Here is a 21,554-nt window from a genome sequence, read left to right as displayed (position 1 = left end):
AGCTGCAGGACTCCTTCAAGAATCTGTATCTTGATGAAGATGCAGATGGGGTTGCTGGTACTGCTGGTTCATCTAGGGCTGGGGCTAGGGCTGGTACATCTAGGGCTACTGGTAATTAGTGTTGAGAGAGGAGAGAGTGCTCTGATAATCTTTTATCTCCATTTTGTATCTGTCATCTGTGACTGTGACTGGAGATCTTTGAACAATGATGGAGGCCTTAATTAAGAACTGTGCTTCACTCTTTTTCCTTTTCTAGAGTTTCTCACAAAGGTGAGTTTTACCTAGAAATGTTTTTAATAAGACAACATTGTACAAACAACTCATTTACCTTTTAAATTCTCCTCTGTGGCTGTATTTCTTATTTTGTTGGATTTGAGATTGCCTGAGTTTTTGACTTAGAAGTTAGAACAATTTGAGTGTTTGACAGATTGTGCCTTTGTTTGAGTTGTGACTTGTGAAATTTGATAAGTGTTTGATGAGTGAATCTTTTTGAGGGGTTTTGAGGTCACCGGACTGTAGGCTGGCACTGCATGTAATTTTGGTCGTGCTCAACGGGCCGACACGTCACGAATTACGGCCCGTAGTGTCGTGCTTGGGCCCAAGGCCAAGCACGGCGTGCCGTGGCGACCCGACACTCTGCGGGCCATGCCTGGCCCGTGCCCATGCTGTGCCGAGCCGGGCCGGCCCATTGGTCAACTATATCCGTCACCAAAAACATACAATTATAGCGTAGTATAGTACAGAGTCAATGCATAGACCAAGTTTAATTATAAATAAATATCATTTGATTCTCTATTTAAGTATATTTTATCAATAGTGTATCTATTTAAATGTTGTTATTTTTTATAAACCTTTTAATCAAACTTTTGATAGTTTGGCTAACAAGAAAACTAGATTGTAGTAGTTATAAGGAAAACTAAAGTCCTCGTAGATTGCTTCTTGAAAATTCTCACCCCTTGCTTGTTGAAAATTCTCGTAATATATCGGTTAAATTTTCAGCTCTTTTTTTTCAAACAAATGGCAACAACTCTCCTTTCGCTCAAGAAGAGGGTAGCAGGCCAAAACTTTATAGACGTAATCTTCCGTCCCAAATTATAAGTCATTTTAGAAATTTTAGAGAGTCAAAGCATCTCAAGTTTAACCAAATTTATATAATAAGATAATAACATTTATGATACCGACTAAGTATCATTAAATTCTTTATTAATTATATTTTTATAGTATAACTATTTGATGTCATAATTCTTTGTGTTTCTCTTTATAACTTTAGTCAAACTTAAAATGTTTATAACAGAGAGAGTATGACATTTGTAGTTTGTTGTTTTAACACTAGATCCCTGCTGGATTTCCTTGCCTGGCTCTGACAGCATTTTAGTCCTCTCATAAGCAAACATTAGTAACATATACCAGCATGGCAACAGGGCACCAACGTCTTGTTCAGCACATTCGACAAGTCCGGTCTTGTTACACGTACCATATGCTCTCCCTCTGTTCTAAAGACCGGTCTTTTTGGTTTTTCTACATACAAATAGTTTTTCTACCATGGGTCTAGATATTATAACATATATCTAAATACATAGTAAAAAGCTATTATACAAAGAAAAAAAACCAAAACAACTTATAATTTAGAATGGTGGGAGTACTTTCATAAGCGACAGCTAGATGCTACTATTATCTCCATCTCAAAAAGGATACAATGCTAGAATAGTGTTGAGTCAAACATTCATAAATTTAACCCACACTTGTATAAAATTATTATTATTTAACATCATAAATATAAATAATTAAATTCACCATTAAATATATTTTTCATAGTACACCCATTTAAAGCCATAGATATTGATATTATCTTCTATAAACCTAGTTTAACTTAAAATAATTTTACTCAGAACTGATTAGAATGGGGGCACTGTTTACTTAAACTTATTAGCAGTACTTTTTCAGTAAAATAATAGTGTTTTTTCTAGAACAATAAATCAGCATAACTGTTTTTCCCGCCGGCCGAACAGGGCTAGAACGGAGGGAGTACGGTAGACAAGCGACAAGAAATACCTGGCTCTCAATCTCAGCCCCCGTCAATACCGCAATACCCTAGTTCGCACCGGGCACAAGAGTGAATGGTAAAAGCTGAAAGCTTTCAGCAACGCTCTTTCTGGTCACGTGAAAGAAAGCAACCATAGGTAAGGCACTCCTTTGGAGTAACTGCAGCAGCACAGATCTACATATACATACACAAAACTCAAAAAGTGTAGCAGGAAATCAACAGCTCTGCAAAACCACTAGCACAGGACAGGCAGCACTAGCCACTAGCACAGAGCGGCGCCTGCCTTGTTATGGCATCCATGGGATATAACTCAGCCCTATTCCCAAATCAATTCAAACGCTGCACCTAATTATCTTCGACTACCAGTTTATACTAACATAAAACCATTGGTCGGACGCAACACAACAAACAATAATAACTTGATTTTCTCTTCTCGAGCTTGCTAGGAAAAAAGAAAAAAAAAAAGGAAAGCAGTTCCCACATCCTCCTAACTTGCATCAAACATGCTGCTCGGACTCAACAATGGCCCACGTCATTCCTTCAAAAGGGGCTCATCACCTCTCTGAACTGGCTGACACCCTCTGCATGATCATGGACTCCGCGGTCCGGATAGCTTCTGATGTTCCAGTAATCGTCACCTTCCTGCACCAGTGGATAAGATTTAGCAAAAACACATTATTTACTTATAGGAAAAAAGGTATGGAAGAAAATACCTGTCAGATGTCCCAGATATGAAGTCACCCCTATCTGATATCTTGATCCGAGCACCACTAGCCTGCATGGACAACAAATTGCAAGACATTATTTAGCTACTAGGTGCATTCACACCAAGGGCCACAGCAGTTTATCATGGGTTGTTCAAAACCTTTGTGCTATTGATGATCTTTTGTTCCTAAAGGTAACAATGGCACAAGGTATTGTTTATACTTCTCTTAAGGGCAATCTACTTGACCAAAACAAGTTTTGAGAGGCAGAAGCAATTAGTGATACACATCATACAGGGAGAATGGGATCTAGCTTATGATTATCTGATGACTGGCCACATTACTGCTATAGTAAAACCAAATGCAATATAAACAGTTACCTGAATGATCTCTGTTATGTTCCTTCCAGCACGACCTACAACAGCACCAATGTGTTCATCGGCTATACCAATGGTCAAAGATTCTTGGGCTTCATTACTAGCAGGCGACCTCATGGGTGTACTGGGCTGCAAAGTGTCAACAGCAAATAGTCAACTCAAATTTATGCACCAGTATAGATATGTATGTCAAAAAATATGAAACAATTAAATTGTAACAATGGGTGAAGTTCTTTCGTGTTTTCCACCAAAAGCCACACTTTCCACGACATGCACAACATCAACCAACAAAAAACTACATAATGTTCACAGAAAACATAATAGCATTTCAAACATCTCAGCATACGAGCAGTATTACCAAGTCATAAATATAAGCATATAAGTGTCAAACTGCAAGAAAAATAGCATATGCAAATTAAATCAAACATCTACACTGGTTCATTAACATCATTCTAATGTTAGGTTGCACTCTGTAATCACAACAATTCAACAAAGATCAATAGTGCCCACGACAATGCGAGCACAGTATTACCTTAAATTTATGAGACCTCCAACTTGTACTATCAAAGTTTGTCTCCATGAGATTTCTTTGAATTTGTTCAGAACAGAATATATAACATGATTACACTACAGAACAGTGTTTCCATTAGATAACATTACATACATATCAGCCCTCCAGGCTCCAGCCTACCTCTCTAATGCATAACAAAAGAAAACATAGAATAGCTCAATTTCAACAAAGATGGACTGAATACATGCATATTGCAATGCACCTACAGAATAGCATGACAACAAGCAGAGCAACCCAGAGAAAACACTAACCTTGTTGTTTTGGTACCTTCCTCCGTACCCATTATTAGGTCCATAGTTCACAGCATTATTATATGGCACCTGCGGAATCATATAACCAACAGGAACACCAGGATAGCTTGGGAAAGTAAGACCTGATTAAATTTAAAGAACAGAATCAATCGCAGAATATTGTGATCAATATAGAATCGAAATGCCAGGCTTGACCATGACTGGCAAACGGTACTGCAAATACCACATGTCGATATACAAGAAAGCTCAACTATGTTTCCAAGAAATGCATGTTGTCATAAAGTGTGAAATGCAGATGGGATACATAAAAGACAGATGCAAGGAAGAGGTCATAAGGAGACATTTTCAGATATACATGTGGTAACATCAAGTAGTCATAGATGCCAGGATTTACCTGCATATGGAAATGGGGAACTCAAATTAGGTGGGTAGTGAACATCCTCAGATAACTTCTTCAGTATCAAATCTATAGCATTCATCTGATTATCAAAGGTTCCTGTGACTGTAACAAGCCTATCATGCAAACCAACATAGTTGTTATCCTGTGGAGAAATTTTGATTCCAGCATGTGATTCTTCAATAAATGACCTGAAGAGAAAAGAGAACACACCAACTTTCAACATGCAGAGTAATGTAAAAAAGAACAGCCATATAAAATGGGAATATAAATGAGTCAAGAGATATTTAGGACTGGAAAAACAAATTTACCATCAAACAACTAGAAGACTATTTGCAAAAGTAGGAACAGTATGCTTCTTACTTAACTATTTAAGTAGCATGGTTAATTTGTCGAATCATCATATATCACTGGCTTGTAAATAAAATTAATTACCACAATAGGAACAAAACCACTGATAATACAACAAAGTAGAACAGGTCTATGAAGGAGGCCCGAGGCTAATTCGGTTCGAGTCCCCGAGGTGGAGACCCAAAGCAACTCAAGTTTGAGTCTGCCTCGGCCTCCAGGACCAGTCTGCCTTAAACTAGTCACCCAGGACGCATCCGGACTCCGTTTTCGATGATCCACATATATTTAGAAAGCTAATTTGATAAGGAAGCCAATGCAAGTGGTCTCACGTCAAAAGCACTTCGAAATCAATGGGAATCGTCGAAACAAGTCAGCATCTAGAATCTGTCAGGGTGCTGCGACACCGTCTTTTGATCTATTGGACCGTGTATCGTGTTTAGGCCCATTAGGGGGCGCGTCCAGGGGGGTGACGCCCAAGACTCTATAAATAGCAGATGTCGCTCTCCTTAGGGTTTGGGGTTTTATTTAGTTCTTGATCTCCTCGTGAAACAGACATCGTTTTGTTACAACTGTGCCGCCAAGGCTGCTTGCTGTGAACCAGGGCCCCAGTTCTTGATCTTGTTCGCCTGTGGCGATTAGTCCTTTCGAATAAAGACTTGAACTCCTTCTTGTTATCATAAGCCTCATATTTATTTGCAATTTCAGATTGCGTTCATCCTGTTCTTGCTTGTGTTCTCGATTCGCTTGCAGGAAAGCCTTCTCGGTGAGATCAATCGCTTTCGCGTGGTTGATAACCAACGAAGCAGTGGTGTAACGGTTGCGTGGGTCTGAATCAGTCTTGGTTCGAAGCCTAGATCGTGAACGTCGAGTCTCCACCAATCATTGCTATCATACATTTCGAAAGATCGGACCTAGTCTACATCAGCAGCCATAGCGCGACAGTGCGAAGTAGGGAGGGCAGCGGCGGCAGCGGGTAGGGCAGCGACGGCCTATGGGGCACCGTGGCCCGCTGCTAGCCGATAGCGGGCGCTGCGGTCGGAGCGGCCAAGCCACAGCCAGGCCATGGTCAGAGCGCGGGAGTGCAGGGCACGACTGCATGACGACGCAGAGCAGCCGCATGTGGTGACCGCACGCGCAGGCCAGTCAGCCAGTGACTGTGTGCATGCATGAATTTTAAAGCGTTCGTAAAAACTAAACTATCGGAGTTGAAGCTAAACCACCTTTACTATGCTAAAGAGGGCATATCAGGCTACCCATAAAGGCTAGAACATGGTACCAAGTCTTAGCTAGATTGCTCAGAATTAATTCGTGAACTTGGTATTGTCAAACTTGTATTTAGACTTAGTAACTTCTCAAGTTTGGCTGATTTTAAATTCTAAGTTCTATTTTCAAGCCATTGAAAATACTATCTAGCAATATTATTTTTCTACAGCAAGAGTTGCATTGTCGTCTACAAAATTTGTGCTTCAAACTTTATTAAGGTGTCACACACATGTTCTATAATGTTTTTGCTCAATAAAAATTGGTTTTCAACCCTACTTGATACAACATGAGCTTTGAATCAATTTTCATTTAACCTTTTTATTGGTCATTTTATGCTACAAAAAATTTATCTACACACTTTATCATATGCTTTATCACATAAACATAATGCTCATGACATGGTTTAGTAATTTATTTAGGGCGTAACACCGAGGGTGTTACAACAGCCTACAAGACATACATGTAAGAAAAAATAGGTATAGTGAAGAATCTTTGGAGGCTCTAGATCTGTTGTTGGTCCTTCTCCTGCCTGTGCCCCCACTTTATCTTCATCTGGTTCTACTACTAGTGAGCTCTCAGTTTATCTGGACAGTGACAATGTCACTGCATATGAGGATGATTTTGATTTACTTCTCTGGTGGCGTGACCATAAACTAAACTATCCAATCCTATCTATAATGGCTAGAGATATTATGTATGTTTCTATTTCTACTGTCTCTTTGAAATCATGTTTCAGCTTGACAGGAAAGATAATTGAAGAGCGCCGCCGCCGCCTGTTGCCTAAAACTGTGGAGATGCTGGCCTGCATAAAGGATTGGGAGTTGGGAGAAAGAAGATTACAGCATGTTGTTGACAACCAAGAGCTGCAGGACTCCTTCAAGAATCTGTATCTTGATGAAGATGCAGATGGGGTTGCTGGTACTGCTGGTTCATCTAGGGCTGGGGCTAGGGCTGGTACATCTAGGGCTACTGGTAATTAGTGTTGAGAGAGGAGAGAGTGCTCTGATAATCTTTTATCTCCATTTTGTATCTGTCATCTGTGACTGTGACTGGAGATCTTTGAACAATGATGGAGGCCTTAATTAAGAACTGTGCTTCACTCTTTTTCCTTTTCTAGAGTTTCTCACAAAGGTGAGTTTTACCTAGAAATGTTTTTAATAAGACAACATTGCACAAACAGCTCATTTACCTTTTAAATTCTCCTCTGTGGCTGTATTTCTTATTTTATTGGATTTGAGATTGCCTGAGTTTTTGACTTAGAAGTTAGAACAATTTGAGTGTTTGACAGATTGTGCCTTTGTTTGAGTTGTGACTTGTGAAATTTGATAAGTGTTTGATGAGTGAATCTTTTTGAGGGGTTTTGAGGTCACCGGACTGTAGGCTGGCACTGCATGTAATTTTGGTCGTGCTCAACGGGCCGACACGTCACGAATTACGGCCCGTAGTGTCGTGCTTGGGCCCAAGGCCAAGCACGGCGTGCCGTGGCGACCCGACACTCTGCGGGCCATGCCTGGCCCGTGCCCATGCTGTGCCGAGCCGGGCCGGCCCATTGGTCAACTATATCCGTCACCAAAAACATACAATTATAGCGTAGTATAGTACAGAGTCAATGCATAGACCAAGTTTAATTATAAATAAATATCATTTGATTCTCTATTTAAGTATATTTTATCAATAGTGTATCTATTTAAATGTTGTTATTTTTTATAAACCTTTTAATCAAACTTTTGATAGTTTGGCTAACAAGAAAACTAGATTGTAGTAGTTATAAGGAAAACTAAAGTCCTCGTAGATTGCTTCTTGAAAATTCTCACCCCTTGCTTGTTGAAAATTCTCGTAATATATCGGTTAAATTTTCAGCTCTTTTTTTTCAAACAAATGGCAACAACTCTCCTTTCGCTCAAGAAGAGGGTAGCAGGCCAAAACTTTATAGACGTAATCTTCCGTCCCAAATTATAAGTCATTTTAGAAATTTTAGAGAGTCAAAGCATCTCAAGTTTAACCAAATTTATATAATAAGATAATAACATTTATGATACCGACTAAGTATCATTAAATTCTTTATTAATTATATTTTTATAGTATAACTATTTGATGTCATAATTCTTTGTGTTTCTCTTTATAACTTTAGTCAAACTTAAAATGTTTATAACAGAGAGAGTATGACATTTGTAGTTTGTTGTTTTAACACTAGATCCCTGCTGGATTTCCTTGCCTGGCTCTGACAGCATTTTAGTCCTCTCATAAGCAAACATTAGTAACATATACCAGCATGGCAACAGGGCACCAACGTCTTGTTCAGCACATTCGACAAGTCCGGTCTTGTTACACGTACCATATGCTCTCCCTCTGTTCTAAAGACCGGTCTTTTTGGTTTTTCTACATACAAATAGTTTTTCTACCATGGGTCTAGATATTATAACATATATCTAAATACATAGTAAAAAGCTATTATACAAAGAAAAAAAACCAAAACAACTTATAATTTAGAATGGTGGGAGTACTTTCATAAGCGACAGCTAGATGCTACTATTATCTCCATCTCAAAAAGGATACAATGCTAGAATAGTGTTGAGTCAAACATTCATAAATTTAACCCACACTTGTATAAAATTATTATTATTTAACATCATAAATATAAATAATTAAATTCACCATTAAATATATTTTTCATAGTACACCCATTTAAAGCCATAGATATTGATATTATCTTCTATAAACCTAGTTTAACTTAAAATAATTTTACTCAGAACTGATTAGAATGGGGGCACTGTTTACTTAAACTTATTAGCAGTACTTTTTCAGTAAAATAATAGTGTTTTTTCTAGAACAATAAATCAGCATAACTGTTTTTCCCGCCGGCCGAACAGGGCTAGAACGGAGGGAGTACGGTAGACAAGCGACAAGAAATACCTGGCTCTCAATCTCAGCCCCCGTCAATACCGCAATACCCTAGTTCGCACCGGGCACAAGAGTGAATGGTAAAAGCTGAAAGCTTTCAGCAACGCTCTTTCTGGTCACGTGAAAGAAAGCAACCATAGGTAAGGCACTCCTTTGGAGTAACTGCAGCAGCACAGATCTACATATACATACACAAAACTCAAAAAGTGTAGCAGGAAATCAACAGCTCTGCAAAACCACTAGCACAGGACAGGCAGCACTAGCCACTAGCACAGAGCGGCGCCTGCCTTGTTATGGCATCCATGGGATATAACTCAGCCCTATTCCCAAATCAATTCAAACGCTGCACCTAATTATCTTCGACTACCAGTTTATACTAACATAAAACCATTGGTCGGACGCAACACAACAAACAATAATAACTTGATTTTCTCTTCTCGAGCTTGCTAGGAAAAAAGAAAAAAAAAAAGGAAAGCAGTTCCCACATCCTCCTAACTTGCATCAAACATGCTGCTCGGACTCAACAATGGCCCACGTCATTCCTTCAAAAGGGGCTCATCACCTCTCTGAACTGGCTGACACCCTCTGCATGATCATGGACTCCGCGGTCCGGATAGCTTCTGATGTTCCAGTAATCGTCACCTTCCTGCACCAGTGGATAAGATTTAGCAAAAACACATTATTTACTTATAGGAAAAAAGGTATGGAAGAAAATACCTGTCAGATGTCCCAGATATGAAGTCACCCCTATCTGATATCTTGATCCGAGCACCACTAGCCTGCATGGACAACAAATTGCAAGACATTATTTAGCTACTAGGTGCATTCACACCAAGGGCCACAGCAGTTTATCATGGGTTGTTCAAAACCTTTGTGCTATTGATGATCTTTTGTTCCTAAAGGTAACAATGGCACAAGGTATTGTTTATACTTCTCTTAAGGGCAATCTACTTGACCAAAACAAGTTTTGAGAGGCAGAAGCAATTAGTGATACACATCATACAGGGAGAATGGGATCTAGCTTATGATTATCTGATGACTGGCCACATTACTGCTATAGTAAAACCAAATGCAATATAAACAGTTACCTGAATGATCTCTGTTATGTTCCTTCCAGCACGACCTACAACAGCACCAATGTGTTCATCGGCTATACCAATGGTCAAAGATTCTTGGGCTTCATTACTAGCAGGCGACCTCATGGGTGTACTGGGCTGCAAAGTGTCAACAGCAAATAGTCAACTCAAATTTATGCACCAGTATAGATATGTATGTCAAAAAATATGAAACAATTAAATTGTAACAATGGGTGAAGTTCTTTCGTGTTTTCCACCAAAAGCCACACTTTCCACGACATGCACAACATCAACCAACAAAAAACTACATAATGTTCACAGAAAACATAATAGCATTTCAAACATCTCAGCATACGAGCAGTATTACCAAGTCATAAATATAAGCATATAAGTGTCAAACTGCAAGAAAAATAGCATATGCAAATTAAATCAAACATCTACACTGGTTCATTAACATCATTCTAATGTTAGGTTGCACTCTGTAATCACAACAATTCAACAAAGATCAATAGTGCCCACGACAATGCGAGCACAGTATTACCTTAAATTTATGAGACCTCCAACTTGTACTATCAAAGTTTGTCTCCATGAGATTTCTTTGAATTTGTTCAGAACAGAATATATAACATGATTACACTACAGAACAGTGTTTCCATTAGATAACATTACATACATATCAGCCCTCCAGGCTCCAGCCTACCTCTCTAATGCATAACAAAAGAAAACATAGAATAGCTCAATTTCAACAAAGATGGACTGAATACATGCATATTGCAATGCACCTACAGAATAGCATGACAACAAGCAGAGCAACCCAGAGAAAACACTAACCTTGTTGTTTTGGTACCTTCCTCCGTACCCATTATTAGGTCCATAGTTCACAGCATTATTATATGGCACCTGCGGAATCATATAACCAACAGGAACACCAGGATAGCTTGGGAAAGTAAGACCTGATTAAATTTAAAGAACAGAATCAATCGCAGAATATTGTGATCAATATAGAATCGAAATGCCAGGCTTGACCATGACTGGCAAACGGTACTGCAAATACCACATGTCGATATACAAGAAAGCTCAACTATGTTTCCAAGAAATGCATGTTGTCATAAAGTGTGAAATGCAGATGGGATACATAAAAGACAGATGCAAGGAAGAGGTCATAAGGAGACATTTTCAGATATACATGTGGTAACATCAAGTAGTCATAGATGCCAGGATTTACCTGCATATGGAAATGGGGAACTCAAATTAGGTGGGTAGTGAACATCCTCAGATAACTTCTTCAGTATCAAATCTATAGCATTCATCTGATTATCAAAGGTTCCTGTGACTGTAACAAGCCTATCATGCAAACCAACATAGTTGTTATCCTGTGGAGAAATTTTGATTCCAGCATGTGATTCTTCAATAAATGACCTGAAGAGAAAAGAGAACACACCAACTTTCAACATGCAGAGTAATGTAAAAAAGAACAGCCATATAAAATGGGAATATAAATGAGTCAAGAGATATTTAGGACTGGAAAAACAAATTTACCATCAAACAACTAGAAGACTATTTGCAAAAGTAGGAACAGTATGCTTCTTACTTAACTATTTAAGTAGCATGGTTAATTTGTCGAATCATCATATATCACTGGCTTGTAAATAAAATTAATTACCACAATAGGAACAAAACCACTGATAATACAACAAAGTAGAACAGGTCTATGAAGATATACATACTTTATAGTTGCTCCACCTTTACCAATTATCCCACCACACGAGCTGTTAGGAACTACAAGTCTAACTTTAGGTCTAGCTTCAGCTTCATTCAATTCTTCACCCTGATAAAGTAACTGGAGAACATCAATCATCAACCATGGATCAGTCACTTGCAAATAAAATGCTTTACCTCAGCCAAAAGTTTCTCGAGAATCAACTCCATGGCCTTCATTACTTCATCAAACAGTCCAGAAACCATGATGATTCTGTCATTTGTACCAGGGAAAAACTCATGGCTACGTGATAACTGAATACGAGCCCCAGACTGGGACTGAAAGTCATTAATAGTTGATCCACCCTTGCCAATGATACATCCTGCTGCCGTATTAGACACCAGAAACCTCAAATGTGTTGGTTTCTCCTTGTCATCTGAGAAGAAATATCAATTGAAACTTCAGAAATATGTTGAATCTCAATAGTTATTAAACCATTATGAGTTTAATCATTAAGTTTTTAATAAGTTAAAAAACAGCAAGGTTGATGCATATTGCAGTTGAAACTGGAAACCACCGGTACATCTATTAACTCAGTTGAAGCCTAAGGATGCAATGGCTTAAATAATTTCAGTTAAAAAAATCACAAATCCAGAAAACAGTAAGCAAGTAAATCCAAATTGCCCATACACAGAACAGAACCAATGTACACAACATACTACGTGGAATAGGACATAGGATGGAGTCTTAAGCTGACAAAACTATTTCACCTAGTTGGTTGAGGGGTAGGCCACAAGCTTTATCCTACCTTCTGGCTTCTAGTGGGTTCATATAGGTTACCAATAGAACTGACTACGTGGACAAGTGTACAGGGCTGAGGTACCATTCAACAAGAGGACTATAAATGATCATAGAAACAACTTTTAGTCTATGCACAAGTACATGCACAGAGTCACAGATCCCAAGTACCACGGTTTAAGCATCACCAATTAGCATATTTTCACAAACATAACCAGTTGAAAACTATAGTATCCCAACATTTTCAGGATAGCAGACATTGTAGGTTAGAATAGCTACAATATGAATTTGGCATACTTATTTCCATCCAATGACCTACACTTAATTCAAACAGGACCATATCTGTAATTGCAACTTCTCTTTAAACAGAGAGGAGGAATAATTTACAACACTAAGCTTCGGGGGTGCCATCATTATACTAACTATTATGCACTAAGTGTCACATTTATCACGGCATCCAGCAGTTAAATGTCCTAGGTTAAGCCTGCCATGCCCACATAATAACCCGCATCATTATCAGCTTCCAGTACATGATGTGCAACGGCGTCAGCAATCTAACCGAGGACAAACATTATTACAGATTAAACCAGCGCTGAACCGAACGTCCTCCGCAGTGACGTTTATCATTAAGAGTGGAAGTGGAGACAACAAAGCAAAGCAAAGCAAAGCGGTACTAGGGCAACCCCGTGAAGGCGATCCTATGGGAAACGCAGCTCAAATCGCAGCGCACCGATGGCGACGCGACACTGGCGCCAACCAACTGCTTACAGATCTCGGCATCGGGGCGGGAAGCGGGGGCCCAGATCTCACGGATCCAGGCACGCTGCAGCCAGGCACGCGCACTCAGGGGCCACGTACATACAGACGCCGGGGAGAGCGAACCCGCGCGCGCGACGGGACGGAGAAGAGAGACGCGTGGCAGTTACCTCCTTCCTCGGAGGGAGGCTGCTGCTGCGGAGGGGAGCGGGGGGCACGCTTGGGGGCGGATTCCGGCGAGGAGGCGTAGGGGGAGCCCGGGGCTTCCATCCTTCCTTCCTGCGGCGGGGCGGCGCGGGGGCGGTGGGGGGCGGAGGCGGAGGCAGATGCGGGAAACTCTAGCTAGATCTCTCTGGGCCTACGCCATGGATTCCAAGTGAAGTGCGGAAGGAGAGGGAGGAGGGGGGCTGGTTGGGCTTTTTTGGACTTTATTATCCGCCCGTCCACCCGTTTTCTGTTTTTGGGCTTGCCGCGACAGAGCTACTAGTAGGGATTTTTTTTAAATGATACATATATTTCCACACAAAAATAAAAAAGGGATGTATATTAAAATATGTACTTCCTCCCCATGGCAACTTTCACATTACTCCCTTGAAAATATGTATACTTCCCCCAAGTTTTTGTTTACTTGTCGTTCATGACTTTCACACTTTTAGATTTGATCAAATACATATAAAGATACTAATAAAAGTATGATGTATAGTTAGTATCATTAGTTAATAATGAAATCTCTTTTCATAGCAATAATAAACACATTAGAAGATACAAATAGTGATAATAGTTTCTATAATTTTGATCAAATTTAAAAATGATTTCTCAAGAAACAAGATAAAATAATTCATTGCAAAACAAAGTTATGCAATTATTTTACAATGAAGGGAGTGTATTAAAAAGGTGGTGTAGGTAATCGAAGATAGCGGTAAGGATTAATGGTATAATCGAGAGCGGTAAGGTGGTCTAAATATTTGTTTCTTTTAGAAAGCAATACAATATCTTTGTGCTGCACTGTAGCACCGTAAACTTCTGGCGCTGTTTGGCAAGGCTCCGCTCCGCGTGCTCCAATCCGGAACGGAGCCCTTCTGCAGAAGCCGAAAATCACAGCTCTTTCTACCGTACGAGAAAATAGCACCTCACCCATTCTACGGCTCCTCCTCACCGCTTGGTGCAGCTCCGCTGCCGAAGCTGGAGATGGAGGTGAAGCCCGAAATCGCAGCTCCGTGTGCCGTACGAAAAAACGGCTGGTTTCTAGACTGATAAATCCGACTGATGCTAGTTTATTATGAAAGAAAAACACTATTGACTGACTGATAAACCTTAGCTGAAATCAACAAGCGAATAGAGCGGTCCTCCAACCTGCATCGTTTGGTGCAGCTCTCCTTCCCAAACTGGAGCTGGAGCCGCACCTAACAGGCGCTTAGTTCGCATTTCCCAGTGGCTAACCCCGACAAGTAACATGGATCCCGTACTTAACTAGCAAGTGGTATCTCAAAAATATTACCCAAAACGATCCACAGCCTTCAACGCGTTTTATAATCCACAGGGACAATTAACCTGACACAAAAATAAACGACTAAAATTGACCACTTCAACGTACGTACTCAGCAAAAATGGCGTAGCTGCTGACACAACACAGCGTGCAAAATGGTCAATAACCTTGGTAATAATTTCTCTAAGCTGCCAACTAGGCAATGTGTTCTGATAAGATAACACGCTCACAGAGGACATCGCAAAAGCTACCACAGTATATGACATTTCACCATCATCTTGTGCTAGGGCTTGATGACTTTTGCTGTTTGGCTTTCTCGACCAGAGGTTTTAGTTGCTGCTTCTCTGCAAGCATCTTCAGCAAGTTGAAGAGGAAAGGGATGTAGTTATGCTTCCTCCGAATGTTCTCCGTCTTCCACTTCTTGAACTTCTCTTCTTCCATGATCATCTTCTCTGTGACGGTTTCGATTGCCGATATCACCTCTGTAAGCGAGTTGTTCAAGGATTCTGTGGCGGAAGTCTTGTTCATCTCCTGCAAAATCTGCTCCCTTCTCTTCTCCAGTTCCTCCAGCTCAGCATTGTACACCTCTTTCCTGTTCTTTATGATGGCCATAAGATTGAACCTGATCTCACTCTGTGAGTAGCGCTCGATCCTTTCTTGAATAAAGGGCTGAACCATCCGTAGCCAATCAAGGTCATCAGCACCACCGCACCGCCCAAGATTTACAGGCCCTTCCTTCAGCCCATCCAGCTCATACAGGACACCTTCAAAAGGTAAATAGCTTATGAAATGGTAAACATCATCATCCTTAGTCGCGGCTCTCTGCTCATCAGAAATAAATGGCTCTGGCCTTGCAAAGCTGTTATGAGATGTCCGGATAGATTCACTGTTGCTGATAGCTAAGCCCTTCAGATCAGGTGTGAAAGCTCCTGTGAATTCCTTCAATTGTGATAATTCTGGACCGATGTCAATTTCAGGGCGATTCATGAGAACTGAGAGAATAGCTTGAGTAGCACATGCGTTAGTGATGACCTGAAAATAAGCAGATAGATTGGCTGTTATTGTTAAGCACAAAGTAGCAAACATGGTAAGCTAAAAGGGCCAGAATGGAACTAACTTGGTGTGCAAAGAAAAGGTTTGGATTAGGATCTCTGACAACAGGCCGTTCATCATTCTCCCCAGGTATCCACTTGAAGAGAAAAATTAGCCCATATACTGGCCTATGAAAAGTGGTGAGGAAGAATATGTGTTCAGGGCGTTCAGATAGCAGATATTGATGACATAAAAGAATAAAGATTCTCACCGCAGTTCACTAAGAGAGTCCACATCAAGAGAATAAAGCTCTTCCACCTGTTCAAAGAACATCCCAAATATATAAATGTCTTACCAGCATTATCAAACTCAAGAATAAAAGCATGACCTCAAACATAGTTGGTAGCTGGCATGTTGTCATGTGACTAGAGGTCCCATACTGAACGAGTGCAAGTGAATAAGCAAGTGAAGAACAAAATCTCACTCAAGGCCTCTCATTTGAATTTGAGTTGACAGTTGCATAAAGGTAAAAAAAAAAGTAACTATTGACAGCAAATTATCAGTTATTCTTCTTTAAACTATAGTGCACATCTTCACAATCTTGTTGACATACAAGTTTGCAATCAGCTACGTGCCATATATTAATTATGTTTATCCTACAGTCATATTTGGCAGTAAGGCAGTTCCTAAAATGAGAGTTTCAGGTTGCTGTCAGTTTCACAGCATCAGGAAGAAACAAATCTTCAGAAGAACTAGTGTACACTAGTGAATGAACAGGTCTGAGTGCATACTGCCATTGCAGATACAATAATAATTCAGAAGACGAGAAAAAAAAACAGTTGATAGAAAACAAACAGTTTAGGCAAGGAACACAACAGAGCCCTGGAAGCTAACCTGTACACCTTTCACTTGCATTTGCTGAATCAGCTCGGTGAACACACCTGCTCAAGTAAAACATAAGCAATGGTTTAAAACACCGATAAGAACAACAAAGACAGAAGTACAAATGGAAGTAAGCATAACAAAATGCGTTTCAACTCATCAATGGTTTGCTGTTTCATGAAAGTATGGAGAAAGTAATATGCCAAAGAACAGAGCTACCAATGGTCGGTAGATTATTCAAAAGTGTGATGACTGATGACATAAGTTGTTTTCTCACGCTACTATTAGGAATGGTGAAGAGCACATGCTGAATGACTTAAAAAGATGATGAAAGGGCGGGCCTGGTGCAAGCGGTAGAGTCTTACCGCCTGTGACCGGAAGGTCCCGGGTTCGAGTCGCAGTCTCCTCGCATTGCACAGGCAAGGGTAAGGCTGGCCAGTGACACCCTTCCCCAGACCCCGCACATAGCGAGAGCTCTCTGCACTGGGTACGCCCTTGAAGATATTTCAAGTATAACCGAGCCCACTACACTTATGAGCAAAACACAGAAAATGCATGATATGCGAAGCTGGACGGGCAGGAAAAAAAAGGGAGTATCCTGCCCGTGCGCTACCATGCCCATGCACCTCCCATGAATCGGAAATTACAAGGAACAGTACATATGGTCATTGATGAGACCATGCTCAAACTCACCAGGATCAGACTCAATAGTGCACCAGGACATCCTTGCGAAACCACTGAAGTATCCTGGTTGCCCTGGCACAATCAATCATAGCAAAAACATGGTAAATACACGCAGTAAAGGACGTGGCTGTACACATGTACACTGATAATTTTTTGCAAAACAATCGAAGTTAGTAGGCATAATACATGCACATACACTCGTAGTTAGATCAGATCCGAATACAAATAGTAGGTTAGGGTTTGGGTGCTCAGTTTCGCACAGCACGAAGAGAAGACCAAGGGGCGGGCGTAACTGATGGTGCTCGTCGACAGCGAAGGGGACGAAGAAGACATGGGCACCTGGCGAGTAGCGCGGCTGCGACGGCCGCCCAGTCGTCGTCGTCGCCGTCGCCACGAGAGAGAAGTGGGGAGGGAGAGTGCAGCGCGCACGCTGGGTAACGGAAGGAGCGGCGTGTTCGGCTGATCTGGTCGGCTTATTCTCCCACAGAACACTACCAACACCCCCGAGAAAAGGGAGGGTTGCAGGCTATGCAGCGAACAGGCAGGTCCGGTCCGTGTAGGGCCATTTACATGGGCCTGAGCCTGGACTTTTACTGGAAGGAAACTATCGATGGCCAAACGGGCTAAGCCTAGTGAGCGACACGAGGCCCAGTTCTATTAGACATGAATCTCCTCTCTCCTACAACTAAAAAGAATAAAGTGTGGACACCGTTTTGATGCGACAATTGTCTTGATTCGTCCGTTTGCCACTCTATGCGATCGATCCTACCTCCCACGCTGTCCAACGGACGAGCGAGAAAAGGAAAGGCACGATAGAAAAAGAAATTGTCATCCCTGCGATCCCTGCCTGCTTTGAAGGAAACAAATCGATCACCTGAGACCATATGCATGGAAGAAAATAATAATTAAGCATGAAAGGAAACAATAATAATGTATGGAAAGAAACAATAATCATTCATGGAAGGAAACAATAATCATACATGAAACATTAATCATGCATGAAATAAAACAATAATCATGTATGGAAGGAAATATCAGTGGTGCCAAATAAAATATGTGCAGGTTATACATGGTAAAACTGGTGAACCATCTGCAATTTTCTAAACGAATATTCCCAATATTAGTATATAGGTCCATTCCCCTATGTTTCTTCGTGCTCCTATTAGCATATAATATAAAAGTATTATTGTGTTCATCACCACTTCCAGTTGACTACTCTCATTAGCATATACTTCCTCCACCCCAAAATATAAGTCGTTATGGGATGCGTGCAGGTTAAACTTTTTCAACTTTGACTAGGTTTGTAAAAAATACGTGCAACATTTATATCTCTAAATAAATTTATTATAAAAATATATTCAATGTTCTATATAATGATACTAATTATGTATTATAAATATTAATATTCTTTTATATATAATTGGTCGAAGTAAAAAAAAAGTTAACTTCTCGGGAAGCGAGAATGAATTCTATTTTGGGACAGAGGGAGTATATGAAAGCAGTGTTGAAAATATTTTAACAATCAAGTTCGTCTCTGTCTGATTGGTAAGCTTAGACATCATAATGACATCAAAAATTTTGACTCTCGTGGACACCATCATGTATCTGTGCAAAGCATCCTAATTCTACAGCATACACAAATGACAACCTTAAAGTTATGATATTTTCAAAGGATAAACAATAAAGACCATCTTAGACGTTCTGGCATTAGAGTGTATACGTGCAGACACATAGGCATGGTGGTGCAAGTGAGCAACCAGCAGGAGTCGAGAGTCAGGGGTGTTTGGATCCTAGGACTAAACTTTAGTCACTGTCACGTTAAATTTTTAGATATCAATTAGGGGGACTAAATATGATCTAATTATAAAACTAATTACATAAGTTGTGGCTAATTCGCTTGCTAGCGCCGTATACAGGATGGTATGAAGATGTGGTGGAACTTATTCGTGGATTTGTTGGCGCACGAAAGAAATAGATATCGGAAATTTCTTCCTACCGGTATAAAAAATGATCTTAGCCGCATCACGAAAAGATCTATATAGTAGAGTTTGTAAGCCGCGACGTCACGCTCTCTGTGATTGTGTAAATTTCATGAACTTAGCTTTTTCGATTAAATGTCACTTTAACGTCGGTCATATACTTTTACAGTATTTTATCTTATCGTACGATCCGTGTATTTTTAGTATAAAAGTTTAGCTGTACCGTAGCAACGTACGGGCATGAACCTATTTGCATATATACTCGAACCTGTGTGTACATGATTATATAGAGATGCAACGGAACTTATTCATGAATTTATTGGCGCATGAAAGAAATGGATATCGTAGAATTCTTTTTGTCGATATAAAATATTATCTTAGCCGTATCACGAAAAAGTCTATACAACATAGTTTGTGAGCCTGCGACGTCACGCTCTCTGTGACTGTGTTAATTTCACGAACTTTGCTTTTTGAATTAAATGTCACTTTGACGTCGATATTTAATTTAGCAGTATTGTTATTTTATCATGCGATTCGTGTGTTTTTAGTATAAAAGATTTAGTTGTTCTGTAGCAACGTACGAGCACGCTACGTAGTTTTAAACTATTTTTGACCTTCAACTTTTAGAATCGTCCGATTTACTTTACAAAACCGACTTTTTATCGTCTTAACTTTTAAAATCACTAGGTAGCGTGTCCGTGTGTTGCTACGGAACAACTAAACTTTTATACTAAAAACACACGGATCATACGCTAAGATAACAATACAGTAAGACATTAAACTGATATTTAATCAAAAAGCAAAGTTTATGAAATTAACAGTTACTCGGTCTGTTCGCTGGTTGGTATCTGGGCTGATTTGGGCTGGCTGGTGCTGGTTTTTATGAGAGGAAAACACTGTTGACTGGTTGAATAAGCCTGGCTGAAACCAATAAACAAACAGGGTGACTAAGAGCTCGGCACCACAGGCTCACAAACTCTACTATATTGACCTTTTCGTGATACGACGGGAACCAAAAATATTTATAAAATTATATATTTGGCTGGGTTAAGCTAATGTAAAATAACATCATACATTAGTTTCGTACTTCCGTTTCAACAGATTAGCGTGATCAAAGAAATCCTAACGACAATCTGTGTCGAGGTTGAAAACACCACCAACTTTGATCAAATAAATAACACACCAGGAATAGGACCAAATATTGATCAATATATAGTAAGTCCATTCTGCCAGAAAGAACAATTGTCCCGCTGAAACTAATGCATTACTTTGCCTTGCCAAATATAACAAGCGCCAGCCACAGCCACTTTGCTTCTCCATCGAGTCTCACTCAGTTATTGATAATTGATAACATTCACTTGAAAACACACCGATTTCACTTCTCTTGCATAACTGGATTGATCAAAAGGAAAGATACTTCACAATGGGATGCCAAAACATTTACCAATCCAAACAGTTGTCGATTATTAATGATACAACATATCTCATAATACAAAGTTTCCTAAAATATTAACTCATCTTTCTACAAAACTAAAGATTTTGACATCTGCCTGTGCTCGATATATGTTTTTCTTATTGAAAATGATGTGCCCTGCAGTGTAATACAATAAAAATATTAAGAAACATAAAATGAAGATAGCGTTAGTGTAGGAAAGAAGGGGGAAACAAGGGCTGATCTGCTCCTCTTACTGATAGCCGCAGCTTGCAAAAGTGAACTTGGCAGGAATGGCCACACAAGTGTATTGCCTCCACCAGAGGGCCAGATCATATCACCATATGAATATTCCTCAGCTCGGTTACCAAAAAACTGCATATTTCTTTTTTAGATATATGGAACTGGGGCAATACACATCTCCTTTATAAAATAATTGGTTAGAGCATTAACAAAAAAAGATTGATCATATTAGGTTGATCCCTATGAGATAACAAACAAAGCAAGGAAAATAAAACTGCATATGTTGTAACTCCCATGAATTACTAATATGAGAATGTAGCTCATTTTCTTGGATGCGAGGCAATCAACTCCAATAAAGCAATGACAAAAATCGACCACATGTAGAGTCCATTCAATTAGAGATGGACTGTGCAAAACTGTATCCATCCATGATCTAATTGCATCAGACACTGCTAAACCAAACTACACAAGAGGGATGGCTATTAGAGATATATATGTGCATTCTGAAACCAAAAAATCCATCCTTGTACGCAATCAGAAAATTCAACGCTTCTGATGGAAGCACAAATGGCCATAGATGAATAGAAAATGCTTATATTTGCCAGCCAACTGATTATCCATATCGATG

The 21,554-nt window shown here is 39.9% G+C and overlaps 3 protein-coding genes across 10 annotated transcripts; all 3 read right to left on the bottom strand.

Annotated features, from left to right (window-relative positions):
• Nucleotides 1-2,192: 2,192 nt before the first annotated feature.
• Nucleotides 2,193-4,585, bottom strand: LOC136464873 (protein BTR1-like). The gene is made up of 5 exons (XM_066463827.1): nucleotides 4,342-4,585; nucleotides 3,948-4,069; nucleotides 3,129-3,254; nucleotides 2,758-2,819; nucleotides 2,193-2,686 (listed from the first exon to the last, which is right to left on the bottom strand). Exons 1-5 carry the CDS (start codon nucleotides 4,568-4,570, stop codon nucleotides 2,599-2,601), a joined length of 627 nt encoding a protein of 208 aa, XP_066319924.1. The 5' UTR covers nucleotides 4,571-4,585; the 3' UTR covers nucleotides 2,193-2,598.
• A 4,426-nt stretch (nucleotides 4,586-9,011) lies between these two features.
• Nucleotides 9,012-13,645, bottom strand: LOC136464872 (protein BTR1-like). Its single transcript, XM_066463826.1, has 8 exons — nucleotides 13,359-13,645; nucleotides 11,832-12,070; nucleotides 11,663-11,763; nucleotides 11,161-11,354; nucleotides 10,767-10,888; nucleotides 9,948-10,073; nucleotides 9,577-9,638; nucleotides 9,012-9,505 (listed from the first exon to the last, which is right to left on the bottom strand). Exons 1-8 carry the CDS (start codon nucleotides 13,456-13,458, stop codon nucleotides 9,418-9,420), a joined length of 1,032 nt encoding a protein of 343 aa, XP_066319923.1. The 5' UTR covers nucleotides 13,459-13,645; the 3' UTR covers nucleotides 9,012-9,417.
• Nucleotides 13,646-14,830: 1,185 nt separating this feature from the next.
• On the bottom strand, nucleotides 14,831-17,781 carry LOC136464870 (ubiquitin carboxyl-terminal hydrolase 2-like). 8 transcript variants are annotated; one of them, XM_066463824.1, is made up of 7 exons: nucleotides 17,469-17,781; nucleotides 17,282-17,344; nucleotides 16,954-17,113; nucleotides 16,601-16,647; nucleotides 15,978-16,024; nucleotides 15,792-15,894; nucleotides 14,831-15,706 (listed from the first exon to the last, which is right to left on the bottom strand). In XM_066463824.1, the coding sequence occupies exons 4-7, from the start codon at nucleotides 16,619-16,621 to the stop codon at nucleotides 14,948-14,950; spliced, it is 930 nt and encodes a 309-aa protein (XP_066319921.1). In that variant the 5' UTR covers nucleotides 16,622-16,647; nucleotides 16,954-17,113; nucleotides 17,282-17,344; nucleotides 17,469-17,781; the 3' UTR covers nucleotides 14,831-14,947. The 8 variants fall into 8 exon arrangements, with proteins under 8 accessions (XP_066319921.1, XP_066319915.1, XP_066319917.1 ...); XM_066463818.1 differs by having other exon boundaries at nucleotides 16,954-17,082; nucleotides 17,566-17,769; XM_066463820.1 differs by having other exon boundaries at nucleotides 16,954-17,082; nucleotides 17,612-17,764.
• Between the last annotated feature and the right edge of the window lie 3,773 nt (nucleotides 17,782-21,554).

Source organism: Miscanthus floridulus, chromosome 7, assembly GCF_019320115.1.
Source record: "Miscanthus floridulus cultivar M001 chromosome 7, ASM1932011v1, whole genome shotgun sequence".
NCBI classification, from domain to species: domain Eukaryota; kingdom Viridiplantae; phylum Streptophyta; class Magnoliopsida; order Poales; family Poaceae; genus Miscanthus; species Miscanthus floridulus.
The sequence above is the reverse complement of the archived record's forward strand: the minus strand, read 5'-3'. Positions and strand labels throughout refer to the sequence as shown.

Bases quoted from the DNA above. Each gene is read 5' to 3' on its own strand.
- LOC136464873 (XM_066463827.1), bottom strand. From the start codon at position 4,570: ATGTTGAAAGTTGGTGTGTTCTCTTTTCTCTTCAGGTCATTTATTGAA. The intron at 3,255-3,947 runs GTTAGTGTTTTC...GACACTTTGCAG, and splicing joins GAAGGTACCAAAACAACAAG to CCCAGTACACCCATGAGGTC. The intron at 2,820-3,128 runs GTAACTGTTTAT...TTGTCCATGCAG, and splicing joins ACATAACAGAGATCATTCAG to GCTAGTGGTGCTCGGATCAA.
- LOC136464872 (XM_066463826.1), bottom strand. From the start codon at position 13,458: ATGGAAGCCCCGGGCTCCCCCTACGCCTCCTCGCCGGAATCCGCCCCC. The intron at 11,355-11,662 runs GTATGTATATCT...TTTTCTCTTCAG, and splicing joins AAAGGTGGAGCAACTATAAA to GTCATTTATTGAAGAATCAC. The intron at 10,889-11,160 runs GTAAATCCTGGC...AAATTTAATCAG, and splicing joins TTCCCCATTTCCATATGCAG to GTCTTACTTTCCCAAGCTAT.
- LOC136464870 (XM_066463818.1), bottom strand. From the start codon at position 17,605: ATGTCTTCTTCGTCCCCTTCGCTGTCGACGAGCACCATCA. The intron at 17,083-17,281 runs GTGAGTTTGAGC...AATATCTTCAAG, and splicing joins CACTATTGAGTCTGATCCTG to GGCGTACCCAGTGCAGAGAG. The intron at 16,648-16,953 runs GTAAGACTCTAC...TTACTTGAGCAG, and splicing joins GGACCTTCCGGTCACAGGCG to GTGTGTTCACCGAGCTGATT.